At 39.3% G+C, this 16,909-nt stretch overlaps 1 protein-coding gene across 2 annotated transcripts in view; it reads right to left on the reverse strand.

Annotated features, from left to right (window-relative positions):
• The window catches only part of LOC103145739 (tankyrase-1), a 72,125-nt gene that overhangs the window by 7,842 nt on the left and 47,374 nt on the right, over window positions 1–16,909 (reverse strand). For both annotated transcript variants that reach the window (XM_007563304.2, XM_007563306.2), the window contains 12 exons: window positions 12,927–13,021; window positions 11,804–11,870; window positions 10,961–11,147; window positions 10,706–10,827; window positions 10,521–10,612; window positions 9,581–9,659; window positions 8,760–8,931; window positions 8,126–8,205; window positions 5,326–5,471; window positions 5,059–5,224; window positions 3,301–3,520; window positions 46–155 (listed from right to left, as the gene is read on the reverse strand). In XM_007563304.2, coding sequence (XP_007563366.1) covers window positions 46–155; window positions 3,301–3,520; window positions 5,059–5,224; window positions 5,326–5,471; window positions 8,126–8,205; window positions 8,760–8,931; window positions 9,581–9,659; window positions 10,521–10,612; window positions 10,706–10,827; window positions 10,961–11,147; window positions 11,804–11,870; window positions 12,927–13,021 — 1,536 coding nt within the window. The remainder of the gene's footprint in view (window positions 1–45; window positions 156–3,300; window positions 3,521–5,058; window positions 5,225–5,325; window positions 5,472–8,125; window positions 8,206–8,759; window positions 8,932–9,580; window positions 9,660–10,520; window positions 10,613–10,705; window positions 10,828–10,960; window positions 11,148–11,803; window positions 11,871–12,926; window positions 13,022–16,909) is intronic.

The following is a 16,909-nucleotide window of genomic DNA, read 5'->3' on the forward strand; positions in this document are numbered from 1 at the left end:
CTGATCTCACAGAAACGCTACGTGAAGCGTCTCGTTGAGTCTCACCCCGTACGAAGCCGCGTTGTGCAGAGGAATCAACCCTCCTTTGTCCTGAGCGTTCACGTCGGCTCCGTGCTCCAGCAGATACTCGGCCACCTCCAGGTTGTTGTAGCCGGCTGGAAATCAGCAAACAGCAGACAAGAGAGAAGAAGCAACACTGTGACGTTAGAGGCGAGGAAGCTGGATCAAATCTGTGTGAACTGAAAAAGCAACAGAACATTTAATGTTTTTTTTTGTTTTGTTTTCCTTTACAGGAAAGCGCATTGAGGCAGAAAGTGTGTCGGTGTTTTAAGATCTGCTGAATGTATGAATGATTGATTGCAGAAACTATGGATGCACCGAATGCTCAGACAGAGAATTGGTCTGATTTTCAGCTTGACCAACTAGTTAGTCTGATCTGATGCTCTGCTACGCTGTGGAAGTTATTCCTGAGCGAAAATAAAAAATAAAAAAACTCGTAAAGGTCAGAATGAAGTCGGGGGAAGCATATCACGTGGATTTTAAAAGTAAAAAAACAAAAAAATAAATCAACATGTCTACATTTATTTATATTCTTCTTAACAATTGACACTATAATCCCTGTTAGAATTACAACATTAAAACCCTTAAAATTGCCGATCAGCTTTTTGCATGATTCAGGTGATATTTTGATCATTTTTTCTTCTGGTGATGTATTCCAAGTCTTTAGGTCTAAAACCTGAATTTGCCAGGGTTAGGAATAATTCTGAACAATACTAAGTGTAAGGTAAACTGAGGTTATCAAACAGTTAAAATCTCATATGTTGACAGAAAATACAATTTGATGGAAATCTTAAAAACTAGAGAGAAAAAAAAGGTTTTGAAGGACCTTAAACACTCTGGGTCATAAACTTTGGAAACGTTTTCCTAAGACAATTTCTTCTTCTAAAAAAAAAAAAAAAAACTCAACCAAGCAATTAAATTGGATGCTCATTTCGAGAGAAGCTCTATAGAAGTAAAAACAAGAAAAAAATAAAAATGTGGAAAGAAAAAACGCAGTTTAGTTTTCAAAAGTGTTTTTTCTTTTGTTCATTTTTTATTCATGCTGTTCGTCGGTGTTTGCATCAAACCTGTTTACAGCACAGATTGTTATGCCAGAGTTTGGCGCTAAAAGCCACTTAATGCTGACAAAAAGAGCAATAAAGCCAGTTAAAGGCCAAACAAACCCTTTCTGATTTTATACGTCTATAATTTCTATTATAAGAAACGAAAGCCTTCTCTGGTTTGCACAGACGGATGTTCACTTAGGTATGAATCTCATTAAGCCGCTGCTTGTGCCTGTTGGAGTCTGAGAGGTGTCTTTGGTAGAACAAACAGATTTGTTATCGCTCTAACTGATGACACGATGATTACAGATGCTGAATATATAAATAACAATGAGGCTTGTTGAGCCTCGGGGCCAAAATAACATTATTTCTGGCTGGTGAGACTATTTGAGGTCGCCTCGCCTTATTTGTAAGCACAACAAAAATGTAAATCTTTAAACATTTGGTTAAATGGAGCACAATTTTTAAATAAATACTTACATTTATAGCTGATATTTGAGATAAAAATTGTACAAGATGCCCTCAACCAGCTGTGTCCGAATGATATCAGCAAGCAGGAACTAAAAGAACATCAGCTTTCAGACAAACAGGTAAAGACTCCACTTTTAGCTTCATTTTCGCTGCTAGAAAATTTATAGCACCACAAAAGACATTTAGTGTCAAATTTGGTAAAACTCTGATCTAGATGCAATTGCATAACTGAGCCTGCTGGCCGGTAGAACGACTCCATCCTGAAGGCTGCAGTTGCGTGGTTGTGTTTACTTCCTCGCTGTTGGCAAGACGCAGCGCCAGAAAACAAAGGGCGGCTTTGACAGACAAACTGGAGGAGACTGAGGGAGCGATTGGCACCAAAAACATACTTACTTTCACTTTCTGACACGTTAAAGGAAACACATTCTTGGCTGCAGTCTAAGACGAGGTGACCTACATTTCCATCTACATGCTGCAGCGTTCTCGGCCCTTTTTAGATGTTTCCATTTGGTTGGATGTCGAAGCTTCACTGGACAAACCAAACACCTTCTGCAGAAATCTTCTACATTCAGACGAAGCAGCAAATGAGCTTTTTGGGCTCGGTGACGAAAAGCCTGTTTTTAGGAATCGACGTGAGGATTTTAAATTCAAGACTGCCTTCTGGCAGCAGAAGGAACTATTTTGCTGCCTGTAATGATGGAGCATCGCACAAAGTGTAATAACTAATGTCAAAATCCTTAAAAATACATCATTAAAAGACAAAATAATAACTTTAAAGCAATTTGACTGCATTGTGTTTGTATATAAAAAAGGTGTCTACATTAATCATTTATGGAGACGGCAGACTTTCCAAGACGTTGCAGTAATTTTATAATATCGTTAGGCTGCTATTGATACACTGCAGTAAGTGGACAGTATTGTTGAATTTCAACAACAATATGTTTGAAACTTGGAGATGAACTGGGTGTTCCAACAGGAAAAAGATTTCAAACACACCTTGAAGTCATTTTAAATAGAAAAAGCCTGTTAAAATTATATTTCTACACTAATATTGTGTGTGTGCGTGCGTGCGTGCGCGCGTGCATGCCTGTAAATAATTTCACCTTGCAGGACTATAAACAGCAGAATTTACTGAAATCTGTGTTTCCAGTTCTTAAAATTCACTGCCAACGTATTTTACATAAGCAACATCACACCACCAAAAAATATCATGAACTCATTAAAAACTCCAAAAACACAGAAATAATTTTAAATCTGAAGTTTATCTAAACTTCTGACTGCAACTGCATGCCTTGTTCAGCACTGCAGTCTGCCTGATGAATATTTATAAAAGCTGTTCCATAGTGAATATCCCTGATTTATGTAAACATTTCTGAAATTAATGTGCATGAGTAGCTTTGATAATATTGACAGTTTGGAGAACTATCATTGTGAAGTATATATATATATATATATATATAAACACACACACAAAATGCTTAATTTTATACTTATTATTTTCCAATCCATCTTTTCAAAAGGCAATAATGTTCCATGTATCTTCATATATCATTTATAACCTGATTTTACCGACAAGATGAAATCTGAATATTTCAGGACTTTAACGGGTCTTTCTGATCTACGGTGCATTGGAAACCTATGTGATGCTCATTCGACTGGAACATTGTATTTTCACCCACTAACGGGGATACGTGTGTGTGTGCTTGTGCGTTTGAGAACACACTACCTGCCAGGTGCAGCGGCGTCGAGTTGCGACCCTGCGTGTCCCGACAGTTGATGTTGTCCGGGCTGCACAGCTTCTGCACCCGAGCCAGGCAGCCTTTCTTGGCGGCGTCCAGCAGCGCAGCATCTCCCCGCAGCAGGTCCTGGATGTCCGTGTCGCCGTCCTTCACCAGGTCCAGGGGCGTGTTCCCGTCTCGGTTCTTTTTGGTGGGATCTGCGCCGTGCTAATGGTGGGGAAATTACAAAAAAAAACAAAAAACACATTCAGCTAACAAAAGTTGGAAAATGCTCCAAAATTATTCATCGTCAGAAAGAAACACAAAGCCAGTTCAAATGCCAGAGCCCTGATGCCAATAAGAATAAGAGGATGACATTTGATGAGTAAGATGAAGACCTTGGACGGTCCTCAAGGAGTCGGTGAGATGGAGAAATGGTAATACGAGACGCTAAGTGAAGCAGAAACCGCATGGGAAGAAGGCAAAGCAGACACTCTCATTGCTCAGCGTCCTCACGGGTTACAGTTTCTACTTGTCACTTCAATGGACAATTTAAAATGTCCTCATTAGGACTGGATGTTGTGGGACCGCTCCACTGGGTGTCCACCAGTGTCCTGGAACTGTCCACTACCCCACTGCTGGTTTTAAACCCGTTTGGATCCTAAAGTCTAGTGGGAGTTTTATTCCCTACTTTCTGATTTCATTCTGACAAAGTAATTTATCACCTGTCCAGGAAAACAACAGCAGGAAAATCATTAGAAAATGACAAAGAAAAGATGAAATTTTAAATACTGAAATTTAAATGTGTAGAAAATAAAAAAAAAAAAAATCTCTACTTGATTCAGTCTGGCAGCAAAAACATATGTTCTTCAGAAAACATCAAACATGTCCAACAACACAGATTGATCTTTAGTTTCGCCTAATTTCATGATGCTTTATCAGGGTTATCTACAGGTTCAAGATTCAAATTCGAGACAAATTTCAAACTTTTTATAACCTTTGTAACAACAGCTAAGCTAAAATTTAAGACAGAAAAAAAACTATAAATATATGGGATGCTTGGGGTGTCATTCAGCCATCTGGTGATAACTAGTTAGCTGCCAAAGCTATATTAGCAACTGGTGACAAACCAAATTTAAGACCTGGGACTGGTGAATTTAAAGCCAACTTACATTTTTTTAAACGACTATGTAGACTTGGCAGCTTCTGCATAATAAATATCCTAAAACAACTGTGAAAGAGCAGCAATTCAACAAGATCGACTGAGGCTTTCCTGTAAATGTCTGCCTCTTATTTGAAATCAAAGAGAGCATTTCAGTAGTTCAACCAGAAAACAGTCTTAACGTGCAACTTGATTTTTAATAAGCAGAATAAAACATCATCAGATGTGATTAAGAGTGGTAGTTTAATTCACAGCTTTGACAGCAGCTCTCACTAGACTCTCGCCGTGTCGACTTGTGTGGACGTGTCAGGGAAAAAGGAAGCAGTTATTCCAATTAGAGTTACTTTTAGTCTGATTTAATTGGTCTTCAGTCCGGTCAAGAAAATGACTTATTTAGTGATTTCGCTGGCAAACATTCCACTAATGCTGAACAATGAATAATTGATTGCTTTATCAATATAAGGCAGGAGATGTTGTTGAATTTCAGTAAGCGTGCTTGTGCTTCAAAGTCACTTTGATTTAGTTTCCAAAGACACAGGTTTGCATGCGATTGTTAAAAGATCTGAATTGTATTTGACGGACAAGGATTTTTTTTGAGCCCAACCTTTAACAGCAGCTTGCAGATCTCATATTTCCCCTTTGCTGCAGCTTCGTGAAGCGGCGTGAACTTCCACAAGTCGGCGACGTTAACCGAGGCGCCGTGCCGGACGAGCAGCTCGGCCACCTCGTAGTGACCGTAGGAACAGGCGTTGTGAAGAGGAACCAGGCCGCTGTCGGTGGGGTGCAGAGTCAAAAATAAAACTTGCTTTGCTAAAACTATGTATGAAAAAAAAAAAGTAATGAGTCGAATGTTTCTCTTATTTTCACACACCCTTTATCCTTAGCGTGCACGTCGGCCCCGTGGTGCAGCAGGTACTCCACCACTGACACTCTGTTGTAGCCGGCAGCGAAGTGGAGAGGAGTGGAGTGCCGTCCTTCTAGATCCCTACAGTTCACATTCTGAGCTGTGCACAGCGACTGCAGAGAAACAAGGAGTAAAGAATCCTCAATCAGCATCCACGCCGAACTGAACGCGCACAAATGCTTAGAAAACGATTGCACTAACTCAGTTCTTTGTTTCAGAGAAACATTTTGAACTTAAACTTAAAAGATGACAAGGATCCCGTACCTTCAACGTGAAATAACATTTTACGTTAAAGTTTTCAAGAGATCATTTATTTTGAAATAAATTTTAAATATTAAAGCAAAAGCTTACCAGGACGGCAAATATTTTTTTTACAGTGGTTTAAAGATCAGTTTAGCTCACTGGATACGTTTAAAGATGAAGAGAGAGATTTTAAACAGACAGAAAAGCAGATGAATTGGCAGCAAGATATTCATTTATTTCATTAATATTTCAATGTAGTGATTTTTTTTTTATCTGTGCAAGTTGCTTTGTAAATAAAACTTAACTGAATGAATACATTTAGCTTTTAGACAATACACAAATAAAAATCAAAAACTGAAATGTTCGACTTTTCCTTTTATGTACTTATCTAAACCTGAAAAACATTTCACTTAAATTTATACTTTTCCGAGCAACAGTAATCTTGGCTGAGCTGCGTCCCACTTGTATCTCTTTAGTCTAAATCTCTCTGAACGAGTGTCATCAAACAGGTTGATCATTAATGGAAGCATCAACAGCAGCTTTGTAAACATAAACACAGGATTATATTTTTTTCTGCATCTGAGCTCAGAAAAACGTACAGTGGGTGACAAAAAAAAAAAGACAAATAAATAAATAAATAAATAAATAAAGGGGATCTCGTCTCCTCCTCTGCTAATCTGTCAAATCGTCATCCGTTCTGGGCTCAGAGCCTCTTTTTGACCCATTTAACAACTAATGTCTAAAAACGAACATGGAAACAAGCCAGGCATCAGTCTTCTGTCTCCCCGGAGCGACTCTTACCTTCCTCTGGTATTTCGTTCATTACTGGAAAAACAAAACATGAACTGCAGCATGGTTCACTCAATCATGAGAATAAAAGGTTTTATTATTCTTAAAATCAAAAAAGGGCAACAATAAACTAGCTCAGATTGAACAATAATCAGCTGACATTTAACCGAGCAGAAGGAACAGCTGTAAAGGTCAGGGCATTTTTATTTAAAATCGAACAAGAGAAACCACTGGCTCTACTGTAACCGAAGGTTCACAAACCAGTTTATATCAAACTGTTTACAGCTGGGCACACACAAGAGTATCACACCGGGTGTACATGATTAGAACATCATTACTCAGTCTCATTACTGAACGAACACAATAATGAGACTGAGAGCGATGTCTGGAGCCTGCAGAAAGAAGACAGGAGCAGCTCGTGAGAGATTAATAGAGGACATTTAAAATATTTCTAAGTCTGGCAGATGAAGGCCGCAAGATGCTAAAAGAAATGACCAAGAGGCCTGAACGATCCTGGATCAAGCTCCACCAGGTTCCTGCTAATGTGGATATGAGAGAGTAAGACTGTACAGCCAGAAAGAGGCCGCACTGGTTTGACTTCCTTTAGAGATGGACAAGGAGGAAACCTTTCCTCTCTAAGAAAAACATAAAAACCAGATCGATGTAAACTTCTGGAATGGGGTTCTTTGGACAGACGAGTCGAAAACTGAATAATATGGATGTGTTTGACGTAAAGCAAATACGTAAATCTAGAAAGAAAAGAAAAAAAACACACCAACTGTGATGCTCAGAGAAGCTAAAAAAAACAAAAAACTTTCCCATTGCTTCAATTTTTTTGCAGGATTTAGTTAACATGTTAGTAAGAGATTGGAAAAGTGTTTCTTGTTTGGAACGGTTCTAGAATCATGGCAGTGGGGTAGAAAAGTTGCCCCAGAATTAACAATGTCGATCTCAGAGGTAAAACCGAAGAGCCGTCCTGCAGAAAATCATAAACAGCAGCCTACTTTCAAACACAGTATTGTTTTGCAGATTAGCTAGCCTTAACATCTGGCATTTATCAAGTCAGTAATGACTATTAAAGTGCCGATCTGACTGGGACGTTAACAAGAAAATGAGCCTAAACTCAGGAGCAAATCTACACCTGTTTAAAAAAAAAAAACAGAAAATCACGGGATTATAATTGCTCAATCTAAGTTAACACCTTTCACTTAACCTTTATTTATACATGTGAGTTATTAAGAACACACTTTTATTTTTAGAACGCATAATAAGAACAATACAATAAATACCAAATATTAGCAACACTGCTGAAGTCATAAAAGAAATACTGAGACAAAGACATAGGATAAAATTCATGTTACAGTTTAGCTGAAACATGCAGGTTTCAGTAAGCATCTACTTTAGAAAACCTTCAAGTGTTTTTAATTACTATTTAACAACTTAACTGTGCAAAAACAAATGTCTGCAAACTTCAGTAGATTAAACCAATGCTGCAAATGACTAAAATTCCTCAACATGAGAGACAGAGCAAGTTAGTGTGTTATAGCTGCTAATTTTGACTATGCTAAGTCAAGATGTGTATTTATATTTCCCTTTTTATGAACCTTATGTCTTGTGTACCACATCTATTTGTCCCTTTATGCTTTTGAGGTAAATATTTACTTAATTTCAGAAGTTAGACTGAGTGAAGTCATCCGTCATTTAACAGAAATGCGTCATGAAATAAATAAACTACCTTGACGGTATCCAGGTCTCCAGCTTTGGCAGCTTCCAGAAGTCTGTAGTCCACATCAGAGTTTCTGACCGGGACGTTCTCTGTAGAGAAGAAGATCAATGGAGGCGTCAGAGCCTGAATATGCTTTGGACAAACATCAGTGGGAAGAAAAAAAAAAAATAACCTGAAACTCTGAGCTGCCTGTTTTAGGAAGTGAAGAAGGAAGGCATTTGGATTCTCTTCACATGTACACAGAGATACGAGCGAAACAATTTATACATGGGCGATGATCCACTATAGAGGATAAATTGCCTTTTTTCTGTAATGCTCATAAAGTAATGTAAAAACATGAGGGGTTTAGATGAGGATAAATACATTTTGATGTAATTCATTCATTAAAAAAAAAAGAACATTATACTCAGAAAATCCTGTGAGAACTTGTAACACCAAGTCTCTTCAATCCCTAGTCGGCTCACTCAAAGCCTGCTTACCTCCCTGCTCTTTCACAGCGAAAATATCAATATCGACCTTTCAGAACAATTCCCGGATAATCCTCCAATCTGCAGCTGATGCTTAGCAACCAAACCCCAGCACGACCTACACATGTGCTCTTCCTGCTACCCCGCCGCCCCCGCCCACACAAAGCGCAGCATACCATTGAGAATTTGCTGCACGGCTTCGTTTCCCATCTGAGCGGCGGTGAAGCCCTGCAGGGACACCAGCGTGGCGTCCGCCCCGTATCCTAACAACAGCCTGCAGGTCTGCAGGTGGCCTGCCAGCGCCGCGCGGTGCAACGCCGTCTGGCCCAGCGTGTCCAGGGCGTTTACCTGAACACACAAACATCTCACCGTTAGGACTCTCCAAGGAGCTGCTGCACTTTATGTACTTAAAATACACTGAAATGTTCCCATTGTTAATGACTTACATCTATTTTGGCAAAAAAAAAAAAAAGATTTGCATGTGTGCTGGGGAAATGATTTCTGGGTAAATTAGAGGTGGGAGTATGATGATCAACCACACTATATTACAAAAATATGATGTTTGATCTAAGAAGATATTTAAGATCAGTAAAATGTTTCTTTTTTGGTTTGTCAAACTTATAATGTTGAATAAGTAGCTAAATTTAGAGATTTGTGAGAAAAAACGGGTTTAAAAAGCAAAGGTTAAATTATGAGTCTGTCTTTGACTCAGTGTAACAAATATATTTATTGTATTGTAAATCTGCTGAGGTTTTAGCTAATTTTACAGCAGAAATATAAATTTCCCCTTTAATAACAATTTTAAGAAACCATCACAGGTAGTAGTATAGAATAAAACTTTTCAAAAAGATGATTCAACAGCAAAATAAGGGTCAAACTTATTTGAAACAGAAGAGATTTAGGATCTCTTTCTGTTGATATGAACATGGCATAAAACCCTGCAGTTTATCAATTAAAAAAATAGATAAGGAAAATGCATTTAAAATGACTCGTTTACCTTTGCTCCATGTTTCTGAAGCACCTCCATGATGTCGTTATGAGCCCGCTCTGCTGCTACATGAAGAGGCGTCATGAAACTGGAACCAGAGAGAAGAAAATATGGCAAGTTTAACACCAACTGTTCGCCTCCCAGAAACTTTGTTTGATTTCCTTTAAACAGCATCATCACAGATTTAAATACAGATAAAATATCTCTGTTGTTGAGGGAAGCCTCGTGGCGGGTTGCCATGCTGTATGTCTTTGTCTGTTCTTTACGTTTGCTCAGTCACTCCAGAGTAAACGCTCAAAGTGTGTGTAATCACAGTTTGCAAAGGGAAAACGAGCTTGACTGAAATGCAGACATTTAAATATGGATTTTGAGGACAAAGAACCATGAATTTGAAGCAGACGAGCCAAGTGTTGCAGCTTTTTATCTAAAAACAGCATGGCTGACTTTCCTATCCATTTTTTTTAACAACCCAGATCTATTTCAGGAAACATTTTTTTTAAAGAACTGTGCTTGCAGCAACAGGGTGAGGAGGGGTTGTCTTTGGTAAATCCTTAAAAAAAAAAAAGGGCTTAACTTGAGAGGTTATGTGGTTTTGAAAGCTTCACGTTTCTTTAAAACTGTGGCGTACCTAGAAACTAGACCACCATTTTCAACCCAGCCTGTGACCCACAGGGTGATACATCCTCGTAAAACAAGTCAAAACAAATTTTACGGCTTCAAACTGAATTCAGGCCTGGCTTACAGTCTTGGTACCAAAATTAATCTTGGACCGGCATCACACTTTCCTGATTAATTCCTTGAAGACACTCGGGAACAAACTCTCCTTTGATTATTCGCGTCAGAAAAGCAACTTGTCATCTTCACCTCTGAAATAAATCAGCGTCGGGGCGCGTCTGAAATAACCTCTCGGTGTTTGCGAACGGCGCAAGAAGCTGAAAAGAGCACTCACTCCTTGTTCTTCTCATTAACGTTGGCACCTTTCCTCAGCAGCAGCTCTGTGACCTGTTTCCGTTTGGGGTGTGGAGACGCCACCGCGCAATGCTAACACAAGCACACGCAAGAGAGTGTTAGACAAATCAGGTGCCTTCAGTGTGTAAAAAAAAAGCATGTGAGCAGCACAGGTGCTGATCTCACCAGCGCCGTTTCATGCGTGTGAGGGTGTTTGAAGTTGATGATCTCCAGAGCGAGGGTCTTCTTGGCTTTGGTCATGTCTGCTTCTCGAGCCGCTTGAAGCAGCGAGTGGCCCTTAAACTCGTCTGAAGGAAGAAAGAGAAGTAACAACTATAAATATGCTTAAAAAATTTAACAATTTGTCGGTTTTAGTGCCTATTTGAGACGTCCAACGTGAGAAACGCTCGTTTCTCCAGCGTCACATTCAGCCATGCTCACATGTGAGTCTCTCCTTCAGCTCGGGAGTGGGCGCCATGTCCACAGAGCTTTTGCTGTGGCAGTTCAGCAGGGTGGGGTCAGCGCCGTGGCTCAGCAGGAGAGAGCAGACCTCCACCCGGTTTTTGGAAGCCGCTTCGTGCAGAGGCGTAAACTGCCACAGATCCATGGCGTTCACGCAAGCTCCGTGCTGAACGCAAAGCGAAAAAACGACCCGATATGAGAGAACATGTAAAAAAGAATGGAGAGCAATTTGATCCTTTGAGGCTTTAATGAACAATTTAGGCAAGGACTGAAAGGATTAATCAGATTAATCGACTAATTTAATAGTCGATTAATTGTTAAATGGAGCACACACACTCAAAATAAAGTCATTTGCTCAAAAAACATCATAATTAGAGCAGTAATTAAGGCAAATATGTTTACATTTTGAATTTAAGGGAAAAAAAACACATTTATCTGTAAATATGTTTTACCCAAATTTCCTCAAGCAAAGTTTTATATCCATGTGGTTCAAATTCAAAGGAATGCTATGTTATTGCATTTTAAGCACCAACATGTTTGTTTTCTTATTTAAAAAAATTAATTGATTTGTTTATTTGCATCTTTTAATGTATTTTAATATTGAGTAAAAAGGCTTAAGTGGTTAAATGCAAGATCTGAAGAATATGCCAATCCCTGATTAATAATCAAAATAACCAATTAATAATCAAATATTAAAAATAATAATTACTTACAGCCTTAATTTAGATATGATTTTTCTATTTACAAACAATATCAATTCAGCTGCATGTCATCTGTTAGGAAACCTTTAAAAAAATAGCCAGTTTGTGTGTTTATTTGTACCTTTAGCAGCAGCTCAGTAACTTCATAGTGTCCATAAGAGCAGGCGTTGTGTAGAGGCACCAGTCCACTGGAAGGGGCAAAACACAAAGAGTGTGTACGAGTGACACCTCATTCTAAATTCGTATGGTGATGTATTCTACTAAATATGTTTATGTGTAATTCTGACCCATTCTGCTGTAAGAGCATTGGTGAGGTCAGACACCGATATTGGATGAGAAGGTCTGGCTCGACGCTCTAAAGTGAAGGTTTTCTACTTTGCTGCCCTGCGTTGTTTCAGTCGGTTGGACAGGAAGTGACCATCCCCAAACTGACCCCACAAAGTTGGGAGAATGAACTTGTCCATTTGCTGAGGCATTAAGAGTTCCTTTCTAAGTTCAGACCCAAACCATAATCCCCTCCGCACCAAGCAACGCAACTAAACATATTACAGTCAGGACAAATGCCGTAGCCCTAGCAACTGCCAAACCCAGACTTGTTCATTAAAACGTCAGAAAGGCATGACTCATTACGCCCGAGAACACATCTCTAATGCTCTTGAGTTCATCGGCGGTGTACTTTACACCACTGCATCCGACACTTTGCTTTGTACCAGCTGATGTAATGCTTGGACGCCATGAAAACCAATCCTATAAAGCTCTCTACAGTTAAGATAGCGGGAAGGCCACATGAAGTTTGGAGGTTTGCAGACCTCACTCTGTCACGGCCCGGCACTTTGTGTCTGACCTTCTGTTGTTCTCAATGACTTCCACTTTGTTATATCACCACTAACGGTTGTTGGTGGGATATTTAGTAGGGTAGTAATTTCTTACGATTGAACCTAATACTTAGGGCACTTTAGTTTATGTGAGGTAGAATGATGGCTAAGGAAATAAAAAATCTTAAACTTCAGATATTAGAGAAACTTTAGAGGCTATCTGGTGTTAAAGTAACAGGTGTTACTTTAAAGTTCATGTGCATTAAATGCTGCTTGGAAAAACAAATTTATTCTCACATCAGATGTTTTGATTCTTAAAAAAAAAGAAAGAAAAAAACCCATCTTTTTTGCACAACTGCTGGGAGCATCTCTAGGAATGTTTTCCGTCTTTACCCTCAACTGGATTTAAACAGCTTTTGTCATACGTACCCCTTGTCCTTGGCGTGGACGTCGGCTCCATGCTGCAGTAACAACTGAACTATCCTCACCCTGTTGTATCCTGCTGCCAGGTGGAGAGGAGTGGACTGGAGAGACAGAGACAGAGAGGACAGGAGGAGTAAGAGTGTGCAGGAAAACAGCAGAAAATGGAGAATAAATGTCAGCCAATAGGTTTGTTCTACAGAGTGTGCTGATAAAATGCTAATTTAGAGTCAGTGAGCTTCTGCAAGAGCGAACAGGTCTTTATCCCAATCCTATCTACAGCCCGTAACTCTGAGAATAATTTCCTATAAAAGTAAATGAAAAGCCGAACCTCTCAATACATTAAGATAAGACGGATGAAATACTTTCAGCTCCATGTGCTGCATTTCCTTCATTTGCTCCTTTAAAGGCCAGACTTCCTCAGAGCAGGAGCAACACCCAGCCTGAAGGGAAAACCTACAGCGGTGGGAAGGTTCCAGTCAAACAGCCACCAAGTCTCAGCTTTTCGCAGAACGGCATGAACTAAAGAACCAACTGTGAACAGGACTTGGTTTAAATCTGAAACACGCAGCAGGTAGTGGGGAATATTAAATCAATAAAAGAAACAGAATCAGTTTATGGGAGATCCATGTAGAAGCTTGAACGTAAAGCTCTTTCATGCATAGTACAGTATTTGGGCAGCAAATCAGCCAACTGCTTTATGCCAAGTGACGTTATGAGGAAAAGATTTCCTTGAACTTCAAGGGGGCCTTTTCCCCTTAAAAAAAGCAGTTTTAAGGTTGGATATTTAACAATTTTACAACCTTACCAATAAAAAAAAATCAATTAAACATCATTCACCTTGTGATATGTTAAAGCTTATCTAAAAATTCAGCTTTTATTGGAGTACCATAATCAGACACAAGAAAAAGATATATTTATCTTGTTATGCAATAAGTCCTTTTTACAAAATCACAGGTACCCAGATTATTTTCAGAGCTAAATACACATAGAAAAGACATTTTATATTTTACTTTTAAAGTTGATCTGAGGGTGTTGGAACTTTTAATTCCCGTTTACAATGGCTCTGCAATTAAACAGGAAAATATTAATAGACTTGCTTAATATGGATGACTATTACTGAATTGAAACACGTAGTTTCAATGTTGCAAAGATATAAAGGCTTTTTTTGGCTTTCATACAGATAACTCTAACGGAGGTTGTTTTGTGTCATTTTATTTTACTTTTGCTGCAAAGAAATAATAGATTCCTATCGCTGTGGCATGCCGTTATGAGCAAACACAGAAACAACGCAGTCTGAGTTATTAGGAATCATAAACATAGGAACCGCAGTGTCGTAAAACACCCAGATCAGATGTGACCAAACTAATTTAAACTTTCTTCCCCAAATAATGACCGAACAACTTCTTGGTAGATTTTATGCGCATCTGAATCAAGACTGACGTGAAACACAAACACGCTTGAAAATGCTCAGCCAGATAAATCTACGGGAACACATGAGCGCGTCTCCACTTTTAGCGCTGTCCCGCTGATAATCAAATAAACGGAGCGCGGCATATGCACTCCTTGGTGGAGATAATACAGCGTGTAAAATCTGAATGAACATGTTTGTTGATTTACTCACACTGAGCGCGGCAAAACAACTCTGTATGGCGCCGCAACAAGACGACACATTTATTCAAATTTAGATATCACAAAGCTAGCACAATGTCCTAGCTTGTTTGCTGTTTACTTTTTAGATTTAAAAGGTGCATAAGCCGGTCTAAATCTCAGTGCAGTCGCATCATCCCCCCGACTCACTCTGCTTGTGTTTGTTCCACAGCTGCCTCCAGGAAGGAATCAGTTGGGACCATGAAAACACAGTTGCAAAGATCACAATATCAGTCAACCGCAATCTGTGAAGGCATGAACTGAAGCGGCTGAGTTTGGAGTAAATAATCCACTGGACTCAGGTGCATGCCTTCAGAAAAGGTCAAAGGTTTATCTCCACAGACACTTAATCAGGGTCATAATTCCACAGTTTTCTGCACTCAAATTAAAAGGAAGAAACTTGGGGTGATGAGATAAAAACCGCAGGAGTGAAACATCTATCAGTTTTACTGGTGCGTCTTAGAAATAACTACACTACTGGATAGTTGGTTAACTTAAGCCATTCGGTTCAAAAACTCCTTTTACACATTTGCAGTTGGAAAAAAAATAACTAAAATATAATTCTGACACAAAATTGTCTCTGGTATCCCTCATCTTCCATCTCCCATGTACAGATTTTCTGTTTGGTTTACCTCTGAGAAATCAGTCGACCATCAAGCGAATCGATATACCCTGGTCGTTAAATCCAGCATTAGTCGTTTTGGAGGTGTGAGCAGGTTCCACGTTCTGTAACTTAGCATCTCTGTCAGAGCAAAAATTTATTTGGAGCCCTCTGTGCCGACTTTGGAAATGATAAAACAGCGGATCAACCCAATCATCTCTAGCAACAAACGCCTCACCCTGGACCTCGAGCCGTTAGAATTCTGTGTCTCTTCTTCCTAATTCAATTAAATTGTGCTTCAGTTTCCAAATAAAATGCTAAACTTGGTGTTATATATATATACAAAAGAGGATTTTGCAGCAACAGTCCAATTCAGTATCTTCTCAGATCATGTGGGAAACTTCTGACATTGTCACTGGTTCAGGAGTGTCACTGTGAATCTCTCTTAAATTTTTTAATGCTCTTTGACTCCCAATCCACTCAATATTGCAGTTATCCCTTTTGGCTTTGCGCCTTTTTAAAACGCACATTTTCCTTCCACTTAACTTTCCATGCATATGTTCGATACTGCAAATCCTGCCTCAGCAGCAGTCTTGTGTGGCTGCTCTCCTTGTGCATGAGCTGCTAATGGCCGGCTGTAATGTAACATTTCTGAATTAAAAATCCTCTTACTGGTCTTATGTAACAGCCTGTTACTGAAGGCTTTCAGTAGCTTTCAGCTTACAGCAAAATTAACAGAAACATGCAATTTAAAAAAAAATAAACATGACTATGTAATAAATCTATAGTATCTATGAGTTTCATATTTTGACTTGGAACAGTTTGGGGAAAAAAAAAAAAAAGCTGTTACATGACATTCCAATTTGCTGAGATTTGCCGGCACGTTTCCAACACTGGTGAACTCTTAATGCCCAACGAGCTTCAGAGAAAAACACTAGAAAATAAATAATGTTCAGCGATCTCTGCTGCCAGCTCAGGAGTTCATCCGAGAAGCAGCGACAGCCAGCAGGAACGAGGCATTGCTGCAGGGACAGATGGCGGAGACGTATTTACAGGATGTGACAGCGGCATTTGGAAGCAGGACACAGCAAGTGCTTACTCACCATCCTCATCTCTGCTGCAGAGTCTCTCTCAGCAGAGATGAGAGAGACTCTCTCTCTATGCCTGTACCTTAGCACTTGTTATTTCAAATAGCTTGAAAAAAATACATAAACAGAAGTAAACTGAAAGAAAAAAAACCTGCATTTTAGTCCGTCTTAAAGCATGAGCCCTGAGTTGCATCACAATGCTGGGGTTGCCAGGGTCAGACTGAGTAATTTCAGCTCCGCCTCTTCAATCTGGCAACCATGTATGAGCCGCTACATACGTGTGCGAGCTCGAGCCTGCTGCCTCTTTATAAAAATCACAACTGGTTTAAGTGATCTTGTTTTATATTAAGGAAGCCAAGATGTTTGTCATTTAAAGCTACAGGCAGGTATTACCGAACATGAAAGATGGCAGAAGAAAAAGAAGATAATTTTTTTTTTTTGTTCCTAAATTAAAGCTTTCAGAGGAAATTGGGCAGAAGCCATGCTGCGAGAGCATAAAAAAAGAAAAAAGAAAAAGCAGCTTTTACTGCCTCTGTGTTTACATAAGCACATAAATTCTGCCGGTGCCAATATCGCCAGAAGATCAGATTAGGCCGTTTGCACAATTGCCTGAAATGAATATTTCTCTAAATATTACATCTTACGTAAGAGAT

Source organism: Poecilia formosa, unplaced genomic scaffold, assembly GCF_000485575.1.
Source record: "Poecilia formosa unplaced genomic scaffold, Poecilia_formosa-5.1.2 Scaffold146, whole genome shotgun sequence".
Taxonomy (NCBI): Eukaryota; Metazoa; Chordata; class Actinopteri; order Cyprinodontiformes; family Poeciliidae; genus Poecilia; species Poecilia formosa.